This window comes from Rhinoderma darwinii, chromosome 9 (assembly GCF_050947455.1).
Source record: "Rhinoderma darwinii isolate aRhiDar2 chromosome 9, aRhiDar2.hap1, whole genome shotgun sequence".
Classification (NCBI taxonomy): Eukaryota; Metazoa; Chordata; class Amphibia; order Anura; family Rhinodermatidae; genus Rhinoderma; species Rhinoderma darwinii.
In genome coordinates this window covers 51711778-51739601 of record NC_134695.1, presented here as the reverse complement: position 1 = coordinate 51739601, position 27824 = coordinate 51711778, and the positions used below count along the sequence as shown (strand labels likewise).

The following is a 27824-nucleotide window of genomic DNA, read 5'->3' as shown; positions in this document are numbered from 1 at the left end:
CTAAGAAAAGCAACTCCACAAGGAGGAAAGACAGAGCAAACTGTACACCGAGAAGCGGGTTTATTCATGTCTGAAGATGTGACAGGCCTGGGGCAGTTGTAATTCCATAATAGAGAAAGGCTTATGTTTACCAGGTTCTACCATAGATCTAGGAAGGATGAGTGATAGAGCGCCGCTGCAGAATAATAGAGCGCAGACGTATGAGGGACAGAGCGACCTCCTGAGTAGCTGCACTTGTTCGGGTTACAGGAATGTAAACACCTGGCCTGGATGAAGCTGTTATAAGCTGGCAAGGTATTATGTGCTGAAGATGCAATGTACGCTATGTTACCTCTGCTCTAGTGGTGTAGTGCCACTGAGTTCCCCTTTAAATTAAGGTGTAGTGCCAATGAGTTTTTAAAGAGTTTCCATTTAAATAATAAAAATCACCAGTATATCTCTTTTAGTTGTTCTGTTTTATGAAGCTTTTCTAAATTGTGGGAAAGCTGGATGACACTTCATATGGCTACCCATAGACATTAATTGTCACTGCTTTTCCAAAAAAATAATAATCTTAAGGGTGTATTCACATGTGCAGGTTTAAGAAAGTGTAAGCGTTACGTTCTGCTAATTTGGTGGATAAGTGTAACAGGTGGGAGGGGGTATAGGATGATTACTGCCCCGCAGAGGAAATCACACAGCGAGAACTTCAGACGAGACAGGTATAAGATGCTGAACAGAACTTTACTCCAGCACAGGCACAATATTCACGGTTACAATATTTGGTACATAATCTTGACGGTTTCACTAATAAATAGTCTCTATACTTGGCAGTTTCTGATATAACTGGTGAGGACTGGACGTGGTGTTTTCTAATGGTTCAGTCTCAGGTTAAACTTGTGGTGCAGGGGATGTGTGTTCTCATATGAAGCGATGAGCTGGCGATACTCCATTCAGCCGAGCAATACAAAGTCTTTTTGGTGGATCAGTCACTTGGTAGCTTTCGCCCTACCTGGCAATATCAACTGGCAGCTCTGACCCTGCCCGGCTATCCAATCTGGCAGCTCTGACCCTGCCCGGCTATCCAATCTGGCAGCTCTGACCCTGCCCGGCTATCCAATCCGGCGGCTCGCGTCCTGCCCGGCTATCCAATCTGGCGGCTCTCGCCCTGCCCGGCTATCCAATCTGGCGGCTCTCGCCCTGCCCGGCTATCCAATCTGGCGGCTCTCTCCCTGCCCGGCTATCCAATCTGGCGGCTCTCGCCCTGCCCGGCTATCCAATCTGGCGGCTCTCGCCCTGCCAGGCTATCCAATCTGGCGGCTCTCGCCCTGCCCGGCTATCCAATCTGGCGGCTCTCGTCCTGCCCGGCTATACAATCTGGCGGCTCTCGTCCTGCCAGGCTATACAATCTGGCGGCTCTCGTCCTGCCCGGCTATACAATCTGGCGGCTCTCGTCCTGCCCGGCTATACAATCTGGCGGCTCTCGTCCTGCCAGGCTATCCAATCTGGCGGCTCTCGCCCTGCCCGGCTATCCAATCTGGCGGCTCTCGCCCTGCCCGGCTATCCAATCTGGTGGCTCTCGCCCTGCCCGGCTATCCAATCTGGCGGCTCTCGCCCTGCCCGGCTATCCAATCTGGCGGCTCTCGCCCTGCCCGGCTATACAATCTGGCGGCTCTCGCCCTGCCCGGATATACAATCTGGCGGCTCCCGCCCTGCCCGGCTATACAATCTGGCGGCTCCCGCCCTGCCCGGCTATACAATCTGGCGGCTCTCGTCCTGCCCGGCTATACAATCTGGCGGCTCTCGTCCTGCCCGGCTATACAATCTGGCGGCTCTCGTCCTGCCCGGCTATACAATCTGGCGGCTCTCGTCCTGCTCGGCTATCCAATCTGGCGGCTCTGGTCCTGCCCGGCTATCCAATCTGGCGGCTCTCGTCCTGCCCGGCTATCCAATCTGGCGGCTCGCGTCCTGCCCGGCTATCCAATCTGGCGGCTCGCGTCCTGCCCGGCTATCCAATCTGGCGGCTCTCGTCCTGCCCGGCTATACAATCTGGCGGCTCTCGCCCTGCCCGGCTATACAATCTGGCGGCTCTCGCCCTGCCCGGCTATACAATCTGGCGGCTCTCGCCCTGCCCGGCTATACAATCTGGCGGCTCTGGTCCTGCCCGGCTATCGAATCTGGCGGCTCTGGTCCTGCCCGGCTATCGAATCTGGCGGCTCTGGTCCTGCCCGGCTATCCAATCTGGCGGCTCTCGTCCTGCCCGGCTATCCAATCTGGCGGCTCTCGTCCTGCCCGGCTATCCAATCTGGCGGCTCTCGTCCTGCCCGGCTATACAATCTGGCGGCTCTCGTCCTGCCCGGCTATACAATCTGACGGCTCTCGTCCTGCCCGGCTATACAATCCGGAGGCTCTCGTCCTGCCCGGCTATACAATCCGGCGGCTCTCGTCCTGCCCGGCTATCCAATCTGGCGGCTCTCGTCCTGCCCGGCTATACAATCTGGCGGCTCTGGTCCTGCCCGGCTATCCAATCTGGCGGCTCTCGTCCTGCCCGGCTATCCAATCTGGCGGCTCGCGTCCTGCCCGGCTATCCAATCTGGCGGCTCGCGTCCTGCCCGGCTATCCAATCTGGCGGCTCGCGTCCTGCCCGGCTATCCAATCTGGCGGCTCGCGTCCTGCCCGGCTATCCAATCTGGCGGCTCTCGTCCTGCCCGGCTATACAATCTGGCGGCTCTCGCCCTGCCCGGCTATACAATCTGGCGGCTCTCGTCCTGCCCGGCTATACAATCTGGCGGCTCTCGTCCTGCCCGGCTATACAATCTGGCGGCTCTCGTCCTGCCCGGCTATCCAATCTGGCGGCTCTCGTCCTGCCCGGCTATACAATCTGGAGGCTCTCGTCCTGCCCGGCTATACAATCTGGCGGCTCTCGTCCTGCCCGGCTATACAATCTGGCGGCTCTCGTCCTGCCCGGCTATACAATCTGGCGGCTCTCGTCCTGCCCGGCTATCCAATCTGGAGGCTCTCGTCCTGCCCGGCTATCCAATCTGGCGGCTCTCGTCCTGCCCGGCTATCCAATCTGGCGGCTCTCGTCCTGCCCGGCTATCCAATCTGGCGGCTCTCGTCCTGCCCGGCTATCCAATCTGGCGGCTTTCGTCCTGCCCGGCTATCCAATCTGGCGGCTCTCGTCCTGCCCGGCTATCCAATCTGGCGGCTCTCGTCCTGCCCGGCTATACAATCTGGCGGCTCTCGTCCTGCCCGGCTATCCAATCTGGCGGCTCTCGTCCTGCCCGGCTATACAATCTGGCGGCTCTCGTCCTGCCCGGCTATACAATCTGGCGGCTCTCGTCCTGCCCGGCTATACAATCTGGCGGCTCTCGTCCTGCCCGGCTATACAATCTGGAGGCTCTCGTCCTGCCCGGCTATCCAATCTGGCGGCTCTCGTCCTGCCCGGCTATCCAATCTGGCGGCTTTCGTCCTGCCCGGCTATCCAATCTGGCGGCTCGCGTCCTGCCCGGCTATCCAATCTGGCGGCTCTCGCCCTGCCCGGCTATCCAATCTGGCGGCTCTCGCCCTGCCCGGCTATCCAATCTGGCGGCTCCCGCCCTGCCCGGCTATCCAATCTGGCGGCTCTCGCCCTGCCCGGCTATACAATCTGGCGGCTCTCGTCCTGCCCGGCTATCCAATCTGGCGGCTCTCGTCCTGCCCGGCTATCCAATCTGGCGGCTCTCGTCCTGCCCGGCTATCTAATCTGGTGGCTCGCGTCCTGCCCAGCTGGTCTGCATGGTAAGGACAGACTATACAACCCAATGTAGCCCCTGCTGAAAGTTGCACTTGATACATATGACTTCTATTGATAATGTGATGCAAGAACGGACATGCAGGATTTAGTCCACTGGTATGGCTATATGTATGTGGCGGTTACACGCACGTGATCAGTCAGTGCCATCATAATAAAGTGAATAAATAATATCACGTTACAGTGTACATAGATAATGCTGCAATACTGGACACAAACTAATTCCACCAGACAGTGAACATGCACTGTATAGCATACATATATAACGTTGTGTGCCCCTTGACGACACTGCCATCAGAGTACCCTCATTTATAACACCATCATAGTTAGCAGAGTGCCCCCTTATGGGAAGGACCAGGTTAGTGTCACCCATACACAGTAGCCCCAGTAGAGTGTAGCAGTATTATCTGTAGTTGTCTTGGGCAGTTAAGAGGTTAATGGGCACCACCCCGGTGGTCCAGAGTGGTGAAGTGGTAAGTGTCACCATCATTGTTCCAAAATGATTTGCTTATTCATTTTATAATACATGTTTTTAGGGATCAGAGCGCACTCCAAATTCTCTTTCCTTCACACAGCCCTAGAGTTAGATGATAAAATTCTGTCTGCTTACAGCCACCAATAGGGGGCGCTTACTGTACACAGATTTATAAGGGTCCCACTTATGTCATCTGATGTATACCCTTACAGAAGAATAAAATATTTCCACCATATAAACGATTCTCTATAATCTTCTATATCGTTGACCATCACCATAGCAGAAAATATCAGAACTCTCATCGAAACTGGACAAATTGGACTCAACAATTATTTGCCACCCTTGTAAATCAGTCAGAAGATTTAAAGGGGTTTTCCAGCCAATAAAAATTGATGGCCTGTCCTCAATAGCTGCCGGGACGATCAGCTGTTTTGAACGGGCCCCAGCGCTCCTTCTTTTCTACTTGCTCACTGTGAATTGTCAACACGTATTCTTCAGCCTTCTTCTCCCATCGAAGTGAATAGGAGGAGAAGGCTGAAATACTATGAATCGCTGCTAAATGCGTGTCGACAATTCACAGTGAGTGAAATGAAGGTGAAGCAGCGCTCGTACAAGCGCTGTACCCCCTTCAAAACAGCTGATCGGCGGGGGTCCCGGGAGTCGGACCCTGACCGATCAGATATTGATGGCCTATCGTGAGGATAGGCCATCATTTTTATTGTCTGTAAAACCACTTTTATTGACATGTTTCTAAGTTTTCCTTGGTTTCTGCTATATCTACTCTTTATTTCCTCACCATTTTCAAGATCTCTGATTGCTGCCAGTAGTTGGAAACATTTTTCATTATTAATGTTCATTATTCTTACATCCAGATCCTGAAAACCTGACCCGATCATTACCAACTGACACAGGTGTACGGCTTATAAAACGGGTTATGTGACAACAGGAAAGTCCATAATGCTGTGCCCCATTGAAAAGAATTAAACATATAAATTTCAGATCAACATACAGTTCCATTCATTTCTTTGGCCCACGGACACCGTCCCGTATATTTACGGGAAGGTGTCCGGGCTGTAGAAAGCATCTGCAAAAAATAGGACATATCCTATATTTTTATTTTACGGACCATGCTCCATACTATATGGGACGACTGTCCGTGGCCGGCCTTGCCCGTAATCACTGACCGTGATTACAGGCACAGTCGTGTGCACGGGGCCGAAGAGAAACAGAAAGGTAAGTGTCCAGCCAGTGGGCAAAGGAGCGCAAAACTTGGAGAAGAACAGTGGAAAAACATTGCCTGGTCAGGGGAATCCAGATTTCTGTGGCACCATGCTGATTGGAGGCTCCGAATTTGGTACAAGTCGCATGAATCAATGATCCCTTCTTGTCAGGTGTTAACAGTTCAGGTGGAGGTGGAATGATGGTGTGGAAAATGTTTTCTTGGGACACCCGGGATCCTCTGATAAATTCTGTAAATAATAATTCTCACATTGAAAAATGTAAAACACTGTGGGGTTAGCGCATATAAAACAGATCATACAACAATCACATAAATATGTTTAAAACGTATTTCAAATTCGCACTGCAGTCAGATACAATCCTTCCCCAGACCTAAATGTACGAGCCCTAATCACCCGATGGTAACAATTCAAACAGATTTTTCGATGGGTGCGACTGGCCCTTTAAAATTCTGTCCGCTATACCTAAACCTCTTTTCTCAAAAATACCCGATAACTCAGGAACATTACCACCAATTATGGATCCGATTAGCTACTCTACAAAACAAACACCGTCCATTTATTTTCGCCATACAAAACCAAAAATACATTTTGTGAGTTAAAAGACTGAATTTTTGCCTGATAAACCTTTTGCAATAAAGATTTGCATAAAGTAAATTTGCTGCCGGGCTTATAGAGCGTATAATATAGCAGACCACGTCAGGTCATGAGAAATAGTGATCCCTAAGGCCCAATGCACACGACCGTAGTTTTCATCTGTAATTACGGATGAAATTGCGGACCCATTCATTTCTATGGGTCACGGACACTTTTCGGTATATTTACTTATATGTATTTTCTACATTCAAGACTAAATTATTCTCCCCAGAATAGATAAGCCCAGAAGCTGTTAGCTTTTTCCTTGTTACATACAGGTGCCCAAAACTGTACAATGGGGGAATGTATTAAGACTGGTGTTTCACACAGCAGTACTAAACTGAACTGCACTAGAGTAAAATGCGCCAAATTTAATAAAAGGCCCAATATTTGGGGCACTTTTGCTTGTCTGGGCACATAAAATAACCTCTACGCCTGCTGTATATAGGCTCAAATGGATGAGCTATAATTTAGGCTTCGTTCAGGGTTCTGTTCTGACGTTCCGTCAGAGCTTCCCGTCGGAACGGAACCCTGACTGAAACAAACGGAAACCGTAGGTATCACCATTGAACAACGTAGTAGACTATGGTATCGATTCCGTCAAAACTACGGAACCCTTGCACAACTGAGACAAATGGAAAACCTTGGCACCGGATCCGTCACCATTGAAATCAATGGTGATGCAAACGGAAACCTATGGTTTCCGTTTGTTTCATTCAGGGTCCCGTTTTGACGGGAAGCTCTGACTGAACACCAAAACGGAGCCCTGGCGCAGGTGTGAATGAAGCCTTCCAACCAATTTCTTGTGTAAATTATAGTAAATCAGTTGGTTCTGCGGTAGGCCACTCCACTCTGCTAAATTCCTCCACATTTTTCTCACCACGTTTTGAAAGGGGCAAGAGAAATGTAAAATGGCAAAAAGTCGCAAATTATTGCGCAAATATGGCATGCACTATAAGTTACAACCTTCTGATGCCACAAAAAAGTCTTTGTCATGTGCATTTATACCTCTTTTGATGCATTCCATGCTCAGGCTTTCTAATACACATGTTTCCTGCTTATAATAAATGCCCTGTTTGTTTTCCAGTTTATAAACTACCCAGAATCCACCATGTGATTTGCACAACTCTTGGCATCTTCATAGTCACATGATCCTCCTTTTATACTCTGACCTAAGAGTAAAGTTCTTCTCTGAGCTTTGCTCTATAGATGTCCCTTGTGCCAGGTGTAAGCACATAATATCAGTCCTCCGTAAGTTTTTCTTTTTTATTGCTGTCATGTTGTCTGTTTTGGTCTTGTCAATCATTGAGTATCCTTGCCTGTAATTCTGCTGTGACTATATGTATTTTGCTGATATTCTTCTGATACTGTGCATCCTGTACAGACTATCTCCAGTCACTGTGCATCCTGCACTGATATTCTCCAGTCACTGTGCATCCTGCACTCATATTCTCCAGTCACTGTGCATCCTGCACTGATATTCTCCAGTCACTGTTCACCCTGCACTGATATTCTCCAGTCACTGTGCATCCTGCACTGATATTCTCCAGTCACTGTTCACCCTGCACTGATATTCTCCAGTCACTGTGCATCCTGCACTCATATTCTCCAGTCACTGTGCATCCTGCACTGATATTCTCCAGTCACTGTTCATCCTGCACTGATATTCTCCAGTCAGTTCATCCTGCACTGATATTCTCCAGTCACTGTTCATCCTGCACTCATATTCTCCAGTCACTGTTCATCCTGCACTGATATTCTCCAGTCACTGTTCATCCTGCACTGATATTCTCCAGTCACTGTTCATCCTTCACTCATGTTCTCCAGTCACTGTTCATCCTACACTGATATTCTCCAGTCACTGTGCATCCTGCACTCATATTCTCCAGTCACTGTTCATCCTGCACTCATATTCTCCAGTTACTGTTCATCCTGCACTCATATTCTCCAGTCACTGTGCATCCTGCACTCATATTCTCCAATCACTGTTCATCCTGCACTCATATTCTCCAGTCACTGTTCATCCTGCACTCATATTCTCCAGTCACTGTTCATCCTGTGCACCCTCATATAATTAGCTTTGTGTTTCTTCCACAGGATATATTACTGCTGTCTGCATAAGGCTACAATATGGAGGTTTGTATTTTCCTACATTTGTCCATCCCTGTCCTATTACCACCTATAACGTCCTGTTCTTTCCTAGGTCAGTAAGAAGCTCCTGAATTCTGTCCCTGCTTGTGTTGATGATGTTCTTCACGGCCTGACATCTTGCTGTCCGGGGCTGCGTGTTCTTCAGGGACACCGCGTGGTATTACGTGCAGATCTTGACCATGTTAAGGGACGTGTAGCGCTGTTATCTGGAGGGGGCTCAGGACATGAACCAGCACATGCAGGTAACAGGCTCCAATAACACGCCATGTATGATGAGAACTTGTTCTCTGCTTCTTTTAGGGTATGTTCACACGGCCTATTTACGTACGTAATTCGGGCGTTTTTGCCCCGAATTACGTCTGAAAATAGCGCCTCAATAGCGCTGACAAACATCTGCCCATTGAAAGCAATGGACAGACGTTTGTCTGTTCACACGAGGCGTATATTTACGCGCCGCTGTCAAATGACGGCGCGTAAATAGACGCCCGCGTCAAAGAAGTGACCTGTCACTTCTTTGGCCGTAATTGGAGCCGTTATTCATTAACTCCAATGAATAGCAGCGCTAATTACGGCCGTAATGGACGCGGCGTTCAAGCGCCTGCACATGCCGGTACGGCTGAAATTACGGGGATGTTTTCAGGCTGAAACATCCCCGTAATTTCAGCCGTAACGGACGACCTCGTGTGAACATACCCTTACTCTAAGGCTATGTTCACACGCTTAACAGAAAACGGCTGTAAATATGGAGCTGTTTTCAAGGGAAACAGCCCCTGATTTTCAGCCGTTTTCTAAGCAACTTGCAACTGACAGCAAGCCTATTAGGTGTCGTCTCTGGACAGGGCTTAATAGGCTATCTATCGTATGTGGCAGAACAGGGGGCCATCGTTAGGCCTCCGGTTGCTATAGTTACGATCGGCAGCCGCATGATCACATTGTGTACAAACCACTAAGATGCCGCGATCGCTTCTCATCGTGGCATCTAAGGGGTTAATGGCAGGGTGTCAGCTGTAACATACAGCTGACACTGGCGGCTGATGTCGCAGGCTCAGCTCCTGAGACTGCGCCATCTTTCTTTTGCTGCTGGAAGCCTTTTAGGCCCCTGCCTCCGAGCGGGACCTCACAGTCTTCCGTACTTGGCAGACAGGAGGCCATTATTAGGCCACCGGTCCGCCAGAACAGCCATCGGAACCCCGTGATTTCATTGCGGGGTTCCGATCTGCTCGCTTTTGAGCGCAGCATCTAAGGGGTTAATCGGCCAGATCGGAGACTAGCTCCGGTCCTGGCCTTACCCCCAGGGTGTCAGCTGGAATACGCGGCTGGCGATGGTGCGGGCTCAGCTTCTGAGCCCACATTAGCAACACAACGTATCAGTGCGTTGTGTTGCGTTAAGTCCTTAACGACAACAACGTACTAGTACATTGGATGTCTCTAAGGGGTCAAAGAGTAACTAAACTTTAAAAAAAACCTTTGGCATGTTGAAGTGACATCGATCGCTAAAGCGAAGCGGCAGAAGCGCTCCCATGAGCACTGTGCCGCTTCGTTTTTGATTGGCTTTCCTCAGAGCAGTATATGGACCCATAGACTGTCTATTGAGCCCGTACACCACACCAAGGCAAGCCAATCAGAAAGGAAGTGGCACAGCGCGTCTGCCGCTTCATTTTACCGATCGGTAGGGGTCTCAGTGCTCGGACCCCCACCGATCAATAGTTCTGACATGTCAAAAGTTTTTTCAAAATTTAGTTACACTTTAATGAGTCAAACATGAAATTCTTTGCCTCTGAAAAGCATTATCATGTTACTCTGGGAAAGAAAATCATAGGTGACCACCAGTCTGAGGACCTAGCCAAACCTATCCGCTTATCTCAGCTGTCTAGACATTTGAAAGTGTTACTTTAAGGGTAGTGGGATATTGGGGATAACACTCCTTTTCTCATTTCAGGGTACGTTGGTCAGGGCATGCTCACTGGTGTCATTGCTGGCCCTGTCTTCACTTCACCTCCAGTTGGAAGCATCGTAGCAGCAATCAGGACAGTAGCACAGGCGGGGGCAGGTACCGTTCTCATCTGTGTCTTCTTTCTATGTATTTTCCTATTTAGCTGAGACAGAAGAAATAGATTTTCACGTCTACACCTCTAAAGTCACGTTCCAAACAAAAATGTAACTTTTACTTGGGTTTATTCCCTTTCTTATATCACAGCTGGAGTTCTGCTGCTGGTGAAGAATTACACAGGCGACCGTCTGAATTTTGGTTTAGCTCTTGAGCGTGCGAGAAGGGATGGCGTGGATGTGGAAATGGCGGTGATCGCTGATGATTGCGCGTTCGTCTCACCTCGCAAGGCTGGACGCCGTGGGCTGTGTGGAATCATACTGATTCATAAGGTGAAGTACACATTTCTCAACCTCCTAAGGGGGGAAAGAAAAATGTTGTGCCATGTTTTATGTTTTCTTACGGAATTACATTTAGGGTCAATGCACACGATGCGTATTACATGCGGTTTTGTTGCGCGTATTTGCGTGCAGCAAAACCTCAGCGCAATACAGTACCAGCATAGTCAATGAGATTCCAGTAAATCTCATGTACACGCTGCGGTATTATTCTGCACGTAAATTGACCTGCGGTCCGGAGTTTCAAATCCGCAGCATGTCAATGTATCTTACGTTTCCGCTTGCGAATTGTATATGCCTAGTGCTCAGGAAAATGGCACCAAAATCCACAGCATAAAAATGCATCAAAACAAAAAAAACGCACCGAAAAACGCATGATTAGGTGCATATTTTACCTGCGAATTTCCTGCGTTTTGCTGCGGTTTTGGTGCATATTTTCCGCAACAAAATACGTAACGTGTACATGTAGCCTTATAGTGTTACATTTATACATCCTTATATTGGGATTGCAGTAGGACGGATGTTTTCAATACACATACTTCTGACCACCCTGCTGTAGGACATTGACACGAGAAACATGCATACATCTTCATTTTATAACATTGAATTCTGCTGGGGCAATGTCCAGTCCAACTGTGCAAGCTGCGGTGCCAAGTGCGCCTTATATGATCTAGATACAGAAGTCAAATATCTTGGGTCATAGTCTGGTGCCGAGCTTCAGGAATTCATGGTAGGAAAAGTCTGCTCTCACTGCAATAGTACCTGCAGCTGCCAACAACTGGGGGGCTACTTGTGTGGGGGACAATCCCTTATATAATAGACTTAGGGTATTGTTAACTTTCTCATATACACTAGATATTTGTTAGCAGGTCCAACCAATTTTGGTGGGATCTGCCCACATTTGACCATGGCCAGCAAGTATAGGACTGCACTAAACATTTCCTTCGTCGTTACTAATAAATACTTACACTATATGAACAAAGTATTGGGACACCTAAACGTTACACCTACAGGAGCTTTTATGACATCCCGTTCTAAATCCGTAGACATTAATATAGAGTTGATCCCCCCTTTCCAGCTAAAACGGCTTCCACTCTTCTGGGAAGGTTTTGTACAGGATTTTGTAGTGTCTCTGTGGGAATATTTAGGCCATTCATCCAGTAGAACATTTGTGAGGTCTGACACTGATGTTGGAGGAGGGGGCCCGGCTCACACTCTCCGTTCAAGTTCATCCCAAAGGCGTTGGATGGGGTTGAGGTCAGGGCTCTGTGCGGCCAGTCAAGTTCTTCCACATCAAACTCACCCCACCAAATATTTATGGACCTTGCTTTGTGCACTGGACACAGTCATGCTGGAACAGAAAAGGGTCGAACCTCAAACTGTTCCCATAAAGTTATAAGCAAACAATTGTCCAAAATGTCTTGGTGTGCTGAAGCATTAAGATTTCCCTTCACTGGAAATAAGGGGACTAGGCCGAGCCCTGAAAAACAACCCCATAGCATTATCCCTCCTCCACCAAACTTTACAGTTGGCACAATGCAGTCAGGCAGGTAACGTTCTCGCTAAACCCAGACTCGTCCACCAGACTGCCAGATAGAGAAGCGTGAGTCATCTATCCACAGAACAGGTTTCTACTACAGAGTCCAGTGGCGGCGGCTTTACACCTCTCCATCCAACGCGTGGCATTGTGTTTGGTGATGTAAGGCTGGCATGCAGCTGCTCGGCCATAAAAACCCATGCCAGGAAGCTCCCGGGCACAGTTTTCACCAGATGAGGTTTGGAGCTCTGCAGTTATTGACTCAGCGGAGCGTAGGCGACTTTTATTCACTATACGTCTCAGGACTTGGTGACCCCGCTCTGTAACTTTACATGGTCTCCACTTTGTGGCTGATCTGCTGCGGTTCCAAAAAGCTTCCACTTTGCAATAATACCACTCACAGTGGATGGTGGAATATCTAGGAGGGAAGAAACTTCACAACCTGACTTGTTTCAATGATGGCGTCCTATTACAGGACCACGCTGGAATTCGGTGATCTCTTAATGACCCATTCTTTCACAAATGTTGGTAAAGGTGACTGCCTGGCGAAGTGCTGGATTTTATACACCTGTGGCAATGGGACTGAACGAAACGCCTGAGTTCCATGATTTAGATGTGTGTCCCAATACTTTTGGCCATTTAGTGTTTGATCATAATGTGTATTTAGCGAAAGGATGACAAAATACACAAATGGTATTCATATTTGTAACAGTGGAATCTATTCATTCACAGCATTTCCAAAATCTATTATTACCACGAGCGCTCATAGGATTATTTAGTATAGATTCAGCATTGTTTAGAATGGATAAATAGTGTTCCCAAGTAATGCGGAAATTCCTTCTTCACAATTCCTTCTGCTGTAAATATGTTTAGTTTAGTCTCGATTCTGTTGTATAAATTTTAAAGGGATTGTTCATCTTCTTTCATGAGGCAGCTGCCCCAATATTGAGCTGATTGGCCAGACCCCGGGCTCTGGAACCACTGGTGATCGACTGTTTTTGTCTGGGAAGTCTTCAAGCTCAACTGCTTTGCGGCATCACTATAGTATGAATTACGGGGCATGACCATGTGGTCGTGCCGAGTCCACCAAAGAGGGACCCTGGGGGGGTTCTGAGGGTTTAAATAGGGTCCAGGAGAGGAAAGAAAGTGAACCCCATTAAAAGGTGTATAATGTAAACATAGTAACACAGTAAGGATAAAAAAAGACATAAGTCCATCAAGTTCATCCTCCAATCTTACAATGCTGCTCCAGAGGAAGGAAATAAACCCCGATGGGGAGATTATTAGGATACATTATTAGATACTTTTATTCATTATCCGCCGTCCTCTTAATTATGTCAGCAATTTTAATTTGATATATTTCCATTGGTTTTTTTATTTTACTGTAGATGGCTGGAGCGCTGGCAGAAGAAGGAAATACTTTGCAAGAAATTTCTTCATTTGTGAAAACGGCTGCTGCAAGAATTGGTATGAAAAAAGTTCCATTATTTTCCTCAATTGAAAAGATTGAGCAGTTGAGAATTTGTCAGTTTCGTCACCAGCATCACACCACCCTAGCCTATTAAACATGCAGCTACATCTGTTTACCACTAGGTGGTTTAGTGATCGTAAACCTTTGACAGGGAGACGTTTGTCACTTCCACCTTTCCAACCACTGTTCGCTCGCACACCTAGAGGTTATTGGAAGGAGCTGATTTTCCTTGCAGAGATACAACTGGTAGGGTCTTAAGGACAATGCTCCCTGGGGGGGAAAATGATGCAAAAAAAGCTCTCTAGAAGGAAGAAAACTGTCTCTTAAGTGCCACCTATAGGTGACCACCTTGTAAGTCAATTTACGACCCTTTACAGAGCCTTGAAACACGACAGGTTAAAGTGGTTGTCCAGGTACAGGGCTGTTTTTTTTATACTGATGACCTATCCATAGGATAGGTCATCAGCATATTATGAGTGGGGGTCCGACAACCGGACCCTGCACCGATCAACTGTTCCGCCTGCCTCTGGGTTCCGGAAGTTATGCAGTGGTCGGTGCCTGAAGCAGATGGCTCCATAGACTGTATAGTGGTCGTTCTGGTTATTGCAGGTCTGATCTTATTCATTTGAATTAGGAGCAGAGCTTCAGTACTGCAGCACAGCTCCGGCACCGACCTCTGCAGAGCTTCCGATGCCTAGAGGCAGCCGGAAATAGCTGATCGGTCTGGGTGTCGGACCCCCACTGATCATATACTGATAACCTATCCCGAGGATTGGTCATCCGTATTAAAAACAGCCTTGAACCTGGACAACCCCTTTACTAGCCGAACCAGAAACTTCCATCTGTAGACCATACTGTTAAAGAGTTGTTGGTCCTCATCAGTACAGAGTAGTCTTCTGGTTGGCTGAATGAGATGCCTTTAGTGCAGCTCTTGGAAGATACTGATTCTTCTTGCAGAGATCCAGCTGGTAGAGAGTCTTAAGAGCGATGTCTTGGAAAGTACTGATTCTACAACTCCTACACAGTGCAGTCTAGAGATGGGTGTCTCGGGTTTGGCTATTAACCCATCATGTTTCAAGTCTCTATGAAGGGTCGGATATTGACTTACAGGGTAGTCATCATAGGTGGTACTAGAGACAGTTTTCTTTCCTCTGGGGGAGAGCTATTTTGCACACTTAGAAGTGCAATTTTAAGCTCATGGGCCTCAATGAAAAATCTATAACTAAGCCTCCCCACTATCACACATGATTTATAGCACTGATCTTCTTATATGAAGGCTCCATGGCCTAGGTGCAACCTCTATAGTTACATCCCTGCCCAAATCACATTGGTAAAAACAAAATCTAAGTAATAATTTAGCCAGCCCTGGGGCCCTGTGGCCCTGTGGCCATCTTCTCCTGCATAATGTATGGGCACATAATGTACATGTTTCTGAGTTACAGGCTCATCTCGTATCTTCTGTAGGTACACTGGGGGTCAGCCTCTCGTCGTGCAGTGTGCCAGGCTCCGGACCAACCTTTAAACTTGGCTCTGATGAGTTAGAACTGGGACTTGGTAAGAAGACTGATAACGCTGAATCCAGTGCTGTACGTTTCTAGATGTACAGTGTGTAGCGGATTTTTAGCAATTACTTTTTAACCCTGTGCTGTTTAACCAGTCTAACGGCTTGTGTTTGCTCAGGTATACATGGAGAAGCCGGGGTACAAAGATACAAGGTCTGTACAAATTCTACCATTCTAAGTCTAAAGATGGCCATGTTTTGTCCGGACCACTGTGCTGTCTGAGCCCTGTGGTATTACCTTGCTCCGCTACTGTGTTTAATTTTGCGCTACCTTTAATCTTCTTCGTACACTCTTTATTGTGTGTAGTACAGAATCCGTAATATTACATGAGTCTGGAATTTTTGGACGTTTTTAGGGAGAATGTCACTCATCAATTTGACATTTTACCACCACAGATGATGTCTTGTGATGAGGTTGTAAAGATCATGATTGACCACATGACTGATCCAGCTAGCAAGTCAAGAGTGGACGTACAATCAGGTGAGCACAACCAATGTATCTGCGGACCTTGCCTATATTTAACCCCTTAGTGACCAGCCCATTTTAGGCCCTAATGACCAAGCTATTTTATTCGTTTTTCTATAGTCGCATTCAAAGAGCTATAACTTTTTTATTTTTTCGTCTACATAGCTGTATGAGAACTTGTTTTTTGCGGGATTAGTTGTGCTTTTTAATGGCACCATTTTTGGGTACATATAATTTTTATATTAACTTTTATGAACCTTTTTGGGGGGATTATAAAAAAAAAACTGAAATTCCGCCATTGTTCTATGCGTTTTTAAATTGTCGCCGTTCACTATGCGACGTAAATAACATGTTACCTTAATTCTATGGGTCGGTACGATTACGGCGATACCACATATGTAGAGGTTTTTTTATGCACAATAAAAACACTTTTGAACTAAAATTATTTGTTTTTGCATTGTCGCTTTCCAAGAGCTGTAATTTTTTTTCCATCAATGTAGTGATTTTTTGGGCTTGTTTTCTGCGGGACAAGACGTAGTTTTAAATGGTACTGTTTTGGGGTACATGGGACTTATTGATTCTTTTTTATTATGACTTTTTTGGGGGGCAATGGAAAAAAATTGCAATTTCGCCATGGTTTTTTGCGTTTTTTTTTTACGGTGTTCACTTTGCGGTTTAAATTACATATTAACTTTATTAATGGAGTCATTACGGTCGCGGCGATACCACATATGTGTACTTTTTTTATTTTTTTATTTTTTTTACACTTTTACTATGGAAAAAAATGGTTCTATTTATTTTTTTACTGTACTTTTTATTAATAATCTTTATTTCACTTTGATGACTTATTTTATTAGTCCCACTAGGGGACTTTACTGTGCGATCTTCCGATCGCTGCTATAATGCTTTGGTATACTTCGTATACCAGAGCATTATTGCCTGTCAGTGTAAATCTGACAGGCAATCTGTTAGGACGTGCCTCCGGCGCGTCCTAACAGGCATATGTCCAGGGCAGACCTGGGGGCTTTTATCAGGCCCCCGGCTGCCATGACACCCCATCGGAGACCCGCGATTGCATTCGCGGGCCGCCGATGGGTGACAGAGGGAGCTCACTCCCTCTGTAAACAAAGTTAAATGCCGCGGTCGCTATTGACGGCGGCATTTAACGGGTTAAACGGCCGCGATCGAAGTAAACTTCGATCGCGGGCGTTGGAGCAGGAGCTCAGCTGTCATCAGACAGCAGAGCCCCGGCTCCTGCCTGCACGGGAGACCCGTGCAGGACTTGGACTAGGCTGACGTGAAAAGGCGTCAGCCTAGCCTAAAGCCCATTAGTGACCGACGTAAAAAGGCGTATTGGTGGTCACTAAGGGGTTAAAGGGATTTTCCAGAAATTGACGTTGATGGCCTATCCTTACGGTCAGCTTAACAAACGGGCTGTAGTGCTTGCTGCGGTCCTGCGGCTCCACTACTGTTGTACCAGGAACAGTGATGCTTCTGTATGGCTGTGTCTGGTACAATAGAGAAGGGGCCGCAGCATTTGCTGTAGCTTTTTCATTCTGCTGGTAAGGCCCGGGGGGGGGGGGGTCGGACTCCTCCCAATCACACATTGATGGCCTCCCATTGTAGACTATCAATCTAAATTTCTGTAAAACCACTTCAATGAGCTATTAAACTATGAGCGAATGCAGTAATTGTTTTAATACAATGATTTATAATGAGGAGAGGTTCTACATCTACATTCATTTTTCCGCAATTTGGTTAAAGGGGTTTTCCCACAATTAACATATATCACCTATCCACAGGATAGGTAATAAATATGTGATCGCTGTGGGCCCCACCACTGGACCTCCCTCCGCTCTTCAGAACAGGGGTTCCGACCACCGTTCCTCCTCACTTCACTATCGCAGTGAGGAGGATTTTGAATGGAATGTCGGCCGCAAAGTCTATGGGAGTCTTGGAAACAGCCAAACGCTGCTCCATTGAATATCATCCTCACTGCGATCATGTAGTGAGGAGAAACGGGATAGGAACTAGAAATCCTGGGGGTCCTAGTGGTGGGGTTCCCAGTTGTCCTACATTCATCAGCTATTCTTTAGATAGGTGATAAATAATAATTGTGGGAAAACCCCTTTAATGCAGCAGTGAGAGGTAGAGAAAGACAGACCAGGTTTAAGGCTCGGGCTACACGGCAACTTGTGGCCGTGCTACATTCCAGCTAGATAGTGAATGTGTTCACATTGCGAACCGCAAGTTACCACTACCGCGACACAACAGTCAGCAGAAATCCAAAGCAAGACCACATTCACTATCAGCAGCACACCATTAGGATCTTATGTCAAGTCGCCATGTAGCTCTAGCCTAATTCGTATGTCCACCTTCAGACACTATCACAGGTTACATATAGAATTCATTTAGTAAATATCTTGTATTAATCCTCAGTTACAGAGTGTACTATAGTCCAGTGCTGCATTTACCATTCTATTGGCTCCAGAGCTGAAATCTCAGTGATTCATCTGTTGTGGGAACTGTAGTCTGTACAATTATCTGATGTAGTAAACTATCTGATGTAGCTGTTTTGATACATTATAGGAGTTCATCTAAGCGCAGTTTTCTCCGCTGAATATTTCCGGTTTTAGTTGTCTCCCTGAATTTCTTTTCTCACAATTTTACTGTTTCTTCAGGCGACTCCATTATACTAATTGTGAATAATCTGGGAGGTTTATCCTTTCTGGAGCTTCAGATAGTAGCCAGCTCGGCTGTGCGTTTTCTAGGTTAGTAAACAAATACATGACGCTTTCGGCGCATCCTTCAAGTACGTCTTTTAACCTCACACTATCACTTAACCTCGTGTCTTACAGAGGGCCGTGGGCTACGCATAGAGCGTGCAATGACTGGAGCCTTCATGACAGCTCTTGAGATGAGTGGGGTCTCCCTCACCCTTATGAAGACATCATCAGAAATTCTGCATCTCTTTGGTAATGAGATCTCTACTCTGATACGTCTGACTACGTCATTTGCTGTCATTTTATTATAGCTGTTAAATGTTTGTGTTGTCACAGACAAGGACACGTCAGCTCCGGCCTGGCCTCGAGTACCATGTGTTCCTGTAACGGGTCGGACACGCACTTTTCCATGCGCTCTTGATAGCCCGCAGCCGAAGGAGCCTCATCCTGATGGTGTGTGCAGTGAACATGTACAAATAATGTATTCTCTGTTCATTACTATTACATTGCAGTCATCTGTACTATGTTATCTCTGAGCAACATGTGGACAGAACGAACAAACCACAGATATATACATACATGAGATATATAACGTATTGCTCTAGAGCAGCGGTCCCCAACCTGATCACTTGTGAGCCACATTCAATTTTGAGGGATGACTGGGAACCACATTTAAAAAAATTTAACGTATTAAACGTAGAGAAACACAAAATGATGAAATTTCAATTTGCACGTAAATATTTCGTAACACATTCCACCACTCAAGGTGGCACTTTTCTGGACATAGGATACGTCTGTAATATTGTTAATGTGGATGGTATATGCCATATTGTAGCAAGGGCATATGTTATAACTCAGGGTTCCTATGGCGAGCCACACAGCAGGGGGTTGCCAGCCACATGTGGCTCTAGAGAAACATACTGTATCTGATTATCCTTGCCCAATAATGTTACTTACATCTCCACAATGTAGGAGTAGTGCCTATATAGTGCATTGTTAAAGATGTCTCAACTATACAACCCCTGTCCATAACCCCTATTAGGACATATATATGTCATAGTGGGGGTCCCCTGCTCAGGACTCCCTCTATTAGACAGAGCTGAGAGCTGCTGTAATTACATGGCCACCGATTTATTTGCATTGGAGCCATGTAAGACTACATTTCATTCATCTGCTCTTTTCTTCAGACCCGACATTTATATCCAAGAACCCCATATAGTAATAGCGCTCATATAGTAGCGCCCATTGTGTGCTGCTAAATAAAGCTATGGAGTTGTGCCCACATATCTGCCAGATAGAAGTGGGTTTGGGCAAGGACATTTCACTTGAGACTTAACTGGCACACCAGCAGGCAGCATCCAAAACTGTAAAGACTTCTCCAGTGTTAGCTGGCAGGATAGCAGGCCACCCGCTCTTTTCTGTGGGTATAACGTGGCTGTTGATATGTCACCACAGTCCGCCTAGGAGAAAAGAGAAATGCAGTGGGAATATCCTGAGCTTTGCATTCCTTATCAGAACAGAAATAAAATTATTTGTTATTTTCTAAGAATTTACAAAAGGAAAATATAGCCGTGGCTAAAAAAATATTGAATATCAGTCATCATTCAAACCATTTGCATCAGTTTATTTATAGGACGCTACAACCACACCATAAGTGACATAAATCCATTTGTATTTCAACATCCATCAGATACATTATTATTGCTCAAATTATAAAGTGTGTTATAGTATAGACTCATGTACATCCTTGTGTTAGCCATGAGTGTGCAGGTCTACGGCCGCGTGCTCGGATATGTGTGCAGCGCTCTTCTATCCCTGGAGGAGGAGTTAAATGACCTTGACCGGGCCGCTGGGGACGGCGATTGTGGCAGCACACACGCAAGGGCAGTCCATGGTGAGTCATGTGTCGTAACGCTGTGATGATCTACGATGCCCGCTATTCATTATTACTAAGTCTTGGATCTCTGCAGCCATCGAGGACTGGATAAGCAGTGAGCAGCTCCCCTCTCACCCGTCGCGGTTCCTTGCAGCATTGTCACACGTACTGCTGGAGAAGATGGGGGGTACCTCAGGCGCGGTAAGGCAATATCATTACATTAATATGTGACTGTTTTGTTAAATGTATTATATGTGAGTTTGGAAAGGAAATGTGATTTTAAAGTAGAAATCCAATTTGTTGTTTTAATCCAAATAGTTCCAAAATTCTGTGATTATTATATCATCATAGCAATAGGAGCTCCATTTACCTGCATAGATCTAGACTTCAATACCATTCTAGCTGCCAGTAGTCATAACTGGTGGGAGCTTACTGAATACTGTGTTATTATTGAGCACAATGTGCAAACAGTATACGGAAAGCTCCCTCTAGTGGTGGCTGCAGGCAGCAAGTATGATATATTTTAACTATAGGGGATTTGGAGCTCTGTATCAGAAAACCTGAGCCTGACCGCTAGTGATATAAGAAAAAATAAATTAGCACAGACATAAAAATGACATGGTGTTAATAGATGGACATTCACTTTAAAGTATCATTCATTGAGCTATAGGTAATATAGAAATATTTATCAAATGTACTGTACTGAATACTAATAATTCATCATTTGGGCATAATGAAAGAATATCGCATTATACTATTTTCTTTACATAACTAGAGCTACGCATAAAAGTAGTGACTCTGCTTGGTCCACAATCCACAGTCTAGCACAGTGTTTCTCTATTTTTCTACTCCCAAGTGTCCCCTCGCTACAGAAATTTCAACCAAGCACCCCAATAAATAGTTATTATTTTCTACAAAATTGCTCAATTTGATGCCATTGGCTTTATTCATGTTTAAAAATTGGTTGGTGCCTTCTTACCTTCACATGGTGTCTATACCTTGGCAAATGTTTTCAGGTGCCACAGGGCTTCCAAAAAAAGGGCTCCTTTAAAGATCCCCATAACAGAACCAATTAGATTGCCTCATTACAGAGCCAGATATAGTTACCATTTATACAGCCAGCCTACAACAGTGTCCCCATAATAGAGCGCTTTCAGTAATGCCACTATAACTAACAGAGCCAGCTGGCAACAGGTGCCTTCATAACAGAGCCAGCCTATAACAGTGCCCCCTAACAGTCAGCCTACAACAGTACCCCATAACAAAGCCAGCTTGCAACAGCACCCCCATAACAGAGCCAGCCTATAACAGTGCCCCTATGAACTTAGATGTGATCGATTACAGGTGAATCCTGCGTGTCAGAGATACGCAAGGTCCGCGGGACTGACGGATTCTGTGAATAGTGAACGATACAGCTGTTATGTATAGAGAATACAGAACAGCTGAATCTGGAAAAGTAAAACTAATATTTAATTAAAAATGAATTAAGAAGTTACACTAATCACACTGACTGATCTATTTATTTAAAAAAAAACTCAAATGTGTACATAGCCTTTAAGCAGAAATTGCACAGGTTAAAAAGTTGTAAAATTTCACCAAATGTGCACAAAAATTTGCAACATTAGTCTTCGACAAAGAGAACAGGCGAGAAAAGTGGGCATGGTGAAGCTGTAATTGTATTTGACACTCATTTATCGAAGGAGTTAGAAAAGGAGCAAATTAACTGTGCAAATATACATTTATAGAAGGCGTAAAGAGACAAATCCAAGTAACCGATTTATTAGGAGTGTTCGTTTGAATAAATTAGGCATAATTCTCGCCAACTACCATCTCCAATTTCATTGGTTCAAAATCTGCTATTATTAAGAAATGTGGGCCGTTGTGTTTCTTTTTATGAGTTATTAGTTAGTTAACCTATGTATGTTAATGACTCTCATTGTTCCCATTAGCTGTATAGTCTCTTCCTAATGGCTGCCGCTCAACCCTTGCAAAACCAATCTGGACCCCAGGCATGGGCAGCAGCGATGGAGGCTGGGATCGGAGCTATGAAGAGGTATAGAAAAGTACAATAGATTACAAGGATTTTTCTCTTTCTTTAATAAATAAATTAGCCTAATATAATGTTACATGGAGCCGCTTCCTTTAGTTGTGGAATTGATCCAGTAATAACATGCCCGGGTGCCAGAGGAATTTAAATTCTCCAGGTTTTTCCTAAGAATCCAACTTCAGACTGTCATTTGAATGTATTCTAGACTGCAGACTATTGTAATTCTGACTGTATTCTGCTAATGCATTCTGTGCTACCTTGTGTTACATCGGTTCAAAGTGAATATATGAATTACGGTATCTAAATAAACCTCAGGTTATCACAGCGCATATTTCTGCCATACTAGTTCATTACAATTTTTCTCTTGGGAAGTAGTTTGAAGGTCATCAAAAAGCAGTAAATAGAAAATACTACAAAAAAAAAAAAGATTAAAAGCAATGTAGATCAACATCACCTTACACCAGGGTTCTCTGTAATCCTGGGGCTCCTTGGAACCTGCTAAGGGGTTCCCCCAAGAGACAGTAGTAAGCCCTGTCAATTTTACAACTGCAATGACAAACTGATCTTAGTGTGTCATAAAATACTTGGCATGGGGGCAGGCAACAATATAAAGTTATGGCTGGATTCACACAGTGTTTTGCTGCGTTTTTCATGGTGTTTTTTGCAGCGTTTTTTCATGCAGTTTTTAGTGCAGCCGGATGTTACATTAAAGTCTATAGTAAAATATAAAATGCACTACACACAACTATGTTTTGGTTTGTGGCATTTGAAGCAATTTTGAGATCAGTGACCTTTTTTTCCAAACGTGGCTTGCTCTGGGTATGGCGTTTTTTCAGTTGTTTTTCTCATAGGCTTTTCTATAGGACTTAAAAAAATGCCAGGAAAAAAAGCATGTACAAAATAAGACTAAATGCAAAACGCCACTAAAAAGTCTTAAAAAAAAACTGCATTACCAGCCCCAACACAAAGCTTCTTGGAGTTATGAATGTAAATAGGGGTTCCCTGGGAGTGGAAGCATTTTTCATGGGTTCCTTCATGGTAATAAGATTGGGAATCACCGAGCATGCCACATGCTACCACAGGTATCTAGTTTGGGTATATGTAAATCGCTGCTTATTTTGCCTCTTTAGATATGGAGGGGCAGAGCCTGGTGACAGGACAATGGTGAGTAACATTCAGCTCATGATTGATCTCCGTCCCTCGAGTCATCATCTTCTACATATCTGACATTCTTCTCTAGCTGGACTCCCTGTTTGCTGCTAATATTGTCCTGCAGTCTCTACACACCCCAAATTCGAATGCGATGGAGATTCTTGGTCGTGCTGTAAAGGTGAGATTTCATCAAGTGCATCAGTCTGGGAAGTCGGAGTATGATGTCTGGTGATCTGATTCTGTCTTTTTATGCAGAGTGCTTCTGATGCTGCGGAGGAGACAAAACACATGACAGCCGGAGCTGGCCGGGCCAGTTATATAGGGTCCTCCACGCTCTGTCGTCCTGACCCAGGAGCCAAAGCTGCTGCCGCTATCTTACAAGCGATATGGGATGGTTTGAATGACAGTTCTTAGAGTGCACTCAGAAATAGTGGTGTTAATGTCATGGTCCTAGCGGCTTTCTTTCGCATTCAATTCTGTATTTTTTTAATTTACTTTTTACTCAAAGTGGGAATGCATCCTAGCAGGAGGAGCATTTTCCTTCTTTCCATCCTGCTGGTATCTATTCTCACTTTGTCACAATTTAAACACGCTTGGGCAGGTCAGCCCTGACGCTGATGTACACATTTTGGAATGCAGGAATCATAGTCTAGACGTTTCTGGCCTATTCTAACATAAATGATTTGCTAACCTAAGTGGCTACCAGTATCCGGACTAGCCTTAGTACAACCAACATTGCATCTTTGTACAAAATAACCATTGAATTTATGCTGCAAATCTCTTTTCATTCAAGTAAAACATTCTTCTGTTACATTCCTGAAATAAACAATCTAAGACTTGTGACAGAAGTATTTCTTTATGAGTCTTGGTGAAATTAATCGAGTTTCAATGTCATCCTATATGAGGTACCTAGAAATCTTGCTTCAGTACACTTTAAAGGGTAACTAAACTTTTAAAAAACTTAAACTTGTGACATGTCAGAAGTTTTGATTGGTGGAAATCCGAGCACTGAGACCCCCACCAATCGATAAAACTAAGTGGTAGAAGTGTAAGGCTGGATTCACACGCGCATGTCCGGTCCGTAATGGACGGAACGTATTTCGGCCGCAAGTCCCGGACCGAACACAGTGCTGGGAGCCGGGCTCCGAGCATCATAGTTATGTACGACGCTAGGAGTCCCTGCGGGACAACTGTCCCGTACTGTAATCATGTTTACAGTAGTTCCACTGAGAGGCAGGGACTCCTAGCGTCGTACATAACTATGATGCTAGGAGCCCGGCTCCCTGCACTGTGTTCGGTCCGGGACTTGCGGCCGAAATACGTTCCGTCCTTTACAGACCGAACATGCTCGTGTGAACCCAGCCTAAGGGTGAGCACTGTGCTGCTTGGTTTCTGATTGGCTTTCTGAGGTGAGCGGTGTTCGGACTCATAGGCTTTCTATTGCGCCCGTACACTGCTCTGATGAAAGCCAATTAGAAATGAAGCAGTACAGTGCTCACCCGAGCGCTTCTGCCGCTTCATATTAGCGATCGGTTGGGGTAATAACAGGCCCACTGTCAGAGTTCATTCGAAAGATGTTTGATGGGATTGTAAACTTGCTGGAGCCGTACATCATCTTCTTGAGACAGACTGTGAGCTGCTATAGGTGAAGATGGTTGCACACACAAGACCCAACAGAAAATCCTTTGCCACCCGACGGTGGCAGGGGAGGTTGGCATGTTACTGTACACTAATGGTGCATGGCCTGAGTATAAATTAGAATAAGAGAGACACACTTTTATCCTGAGGTAAAGTTCATGACAGGAGACATCACCACAGTTCTTGTTCACGAGTGCTTAACCCAAACCACGAAGAAAGCTCCATACCCCAAACTGTATAGGCTGCACTATGTATTCAGGCAGGCAGCGTTCTGCTCTTATATTCTTCCAGAATGAGAGGTGGTGATGGATTATTAATCCTTCTGGGTAAAATGTTTGTTTGCACTGCTCCATAGTCCAATGACCAAGGCTTGGCATGGGTGAACCACCACCTGGTTTTCTCAGGAGGCACTCACTGAGATGTCAGCATTTCCCCGGAGACACCCATGGTAACACAAACCCCAACGAATAAACATACAAATAAATGACAACCACAACTTTATAATTGGAAAATATAGGCCGTGATGTTTATTAAGGGTTACCCAAGAATAAATAATTCAATACAACATAACCATAAAATTATTGAAAATTCATTAATCAATCATCATAAAATTATTGAACCAAGTCCCCTCAGCATTAGCTGAGAGACTAAACCCCACTAGTAAACATCGCGACAGGGAAACCCTTTTAAAAAAGGGGAGGGCTGGGCGGGGCTTGTCTTAAATCCTCTTCAAACTGCCCGGAACACTGCCGAACACCGGAATTTAAACAGGAAATCTTCCCGCCATTGCTGCTCATTATCCAATCAGTAAAAAGCGCGGGCTTCACGAGCGCAAGGTGGAAAATTCCAGAACCTGCTCGTACATTCCTGTACAGCTGACCTGAACCTGACCCATGCAGGTAAGTACCAACTGTAATAATAAAAGAGGTGGGGAGGAAGAAACCAACCAGAAAACCAAAAACCTTGAATTATAAAAATTATGTGGGGCTGTGATACCACGTGTCCCCCAAGCGATTGCTATGGGGGGCCCTGACATTCTTCACCCAAACATTGAGTCATCACGCACGTTTACTTAAACTATGGGTGAATTTGGTGACAAATAAAATTAATATTAATAGAACTCAAATGGTCTATGCACCAGTCACAGTCATTTTTTTATTTTTTTGGGTGTGGCTTTTATGATGCTGACAAGTCCACTCGGGGTATGCTAAGGGGGAGGTGGATAATGATGTAATGTTTCTTCAAGTTGGAAGAAAAGAAGGCGAGAAGGGGGATTGCTGGATAAGGAGAAGAATGGTGACTAAGGGTATGTTCCTACAAGCTCAAATACGCGGCGAAAATGTACGCAGCGTATCCAACCTAGAATCTGCTGGGAATTCCAACCGAAAAACCGCACCAAATAGTGGTGCAGATTTTTGGCTTGAGTTGCTGTGGAAAACAGCAGAAAAAAAAAGCCAATACTTACCTTCACTGAAGTTTTAATAGCGACGCGTCCCTCTGTCTCCGTTCAGCCCGGCCTCTTGTGATGACGCTGCAGCCCATGTGACTGCTGCAACCTATGATTGGCTGCAACAATTGAAGCGTTATCCCAGGAGGCCGGGCTGAACAAAGAACAGTCGGGTAAATGAGAAGCCATCGCTATGTTGTGGGATATAAGTATAGACTTTTATTAAATTTACAGTTTTTTCCAGATTTGTGATTTTTGGGCAGTCGCAGCTTTTCCGCGGAAAAAATCGCAACATTTGCTATTTGTTGTGGATTTTAACTCCCCATTGAATTCTATGGGGCAAAAACCGCAACAGAAAAGTGAAAAGATTCCGCAGCTTAAATTGACGCTGCAGATTAAAAATAGCACCGCAGGTCAATTTATGAGCGTTTTCTCTGCTGATTTTTCTCGCAACGTGTGGATGACATTTGTCCAAATCGTATCCACTTTGCTGCTACTCTATTACGCTGCAGATTTTCTGCACAGAACTCTGTTTACGCTACAGGGGAACCCAGGCTAAGAATGGCTCGGCTATTACCACCCCCAACTGTTGAGATGATGATGAGGACTGCACGGCTGACAACCCCAATACTTATTTACCTTTGGTAGAAGTTTTGAGCATCGCCATTTGCTTTAAGTGACATAAGATAGATGCAGATGTCATACTGTTTGCCACCTCTTCCACCCAGGTTAACGCCGGATTCACACGATCGTGTTCAGTCCGTGATATATACGGTCCATAAGTCGGCCGCATTTCCCGGACCGAACTCAGTGCAGGGAGCCGGGCTCCTAGCATCATAGTTATGTACGATGGTAGGAGTCCCTGCCGCGCTGCAGGACAACTGTCCTGTACTGTAATCATGTTTTCAGTATAGGACAGTAGTTCCATGGAGAAGCAGGGACTCCTAGCGTCGTACATAACTATGATACTAGTATATCACGGACTGACCACGCTCGTGCGAATTCGGCCTATAGGGTGTATTTATACGTGCCAGTTTGTCTGATTTTGCACACATTGACTTTTGAGGCTGTGCAGGCAAGAAGCTGAATATTGGGGTCTCTGGCGCTCCGCTACCTTGCCTGTAGCTATCTATCACTGGTGCAAATCCCACACTTGACCTAGTCCTGGTGTTCTTAGAGGTAAACGGGCCTGGCGGTCCCTCCAATCTAAATCTGACTTCACACGCGCGTCCTATTATGGAAAAGGTAC

The 27824-nt window shown here is 45.5% G+C and overlaps 1 protein-coding gene across 3 annotated transcripts; it reads left to right on the top strand.

Annotated features, from left to right (window-relative positions):
• On the top strand, nucleotides 1-24330 carry TKFC (triokinase and FMN cyclase). Of its 3 annotated transcripts, XM_075837679.1 has the most exons (19): nucleotides 4-294; nucleotides 7209-7372; nucleotides 8219-8257; nucleotides 8325-8514; nucleotides 10212-10322; nucleotides 10470-10651; nucleotides 13583-13661; nucleotides 15130-15219; nucleotides 15346-15380; nucleotides 15623-15707; nucleotides 18374-18463; nucleotides 18551-18667; nucleotides 18752-18868; nucleotides 20172-20309; nucleotides 20386-20492; nucleotides 22241-22344; nucleotides 23469-23502; nucleotides 23579-23668; nucleotides 23746-24330. In XM_075837679.1, the coding sequence occupies exons 3-19, from the start codon at nucleotides 8252-8254 to the stop codon at nucleotides 23902-23904; spliced, it is 1734 nt and encodes a 577-aa protein (XP_075693794.1). In that variant the 5' UTR covers nucleotides 4-294; nucleotides 7209-7372; nucleotides 8219-8251; the 3' UTR covers nucleotides 23905-24330. The 3 variants fall into 3 exon arrangements, with proteins under 3 accessions (XP_075693797.1, XP_075693794.1, XP_075693795.1); XM_075837682.1 differs by lacking the exon at nucleotides 23469-23502 and having other exon boundaries at nucleotides 1-294; nucleotides 23746-23832; XM_075837680.1 differs by lacking the exon at nucleotides 7209-7372.
• Nucleotides 24331-27824: the final 3494 nt, after the last annotated feature.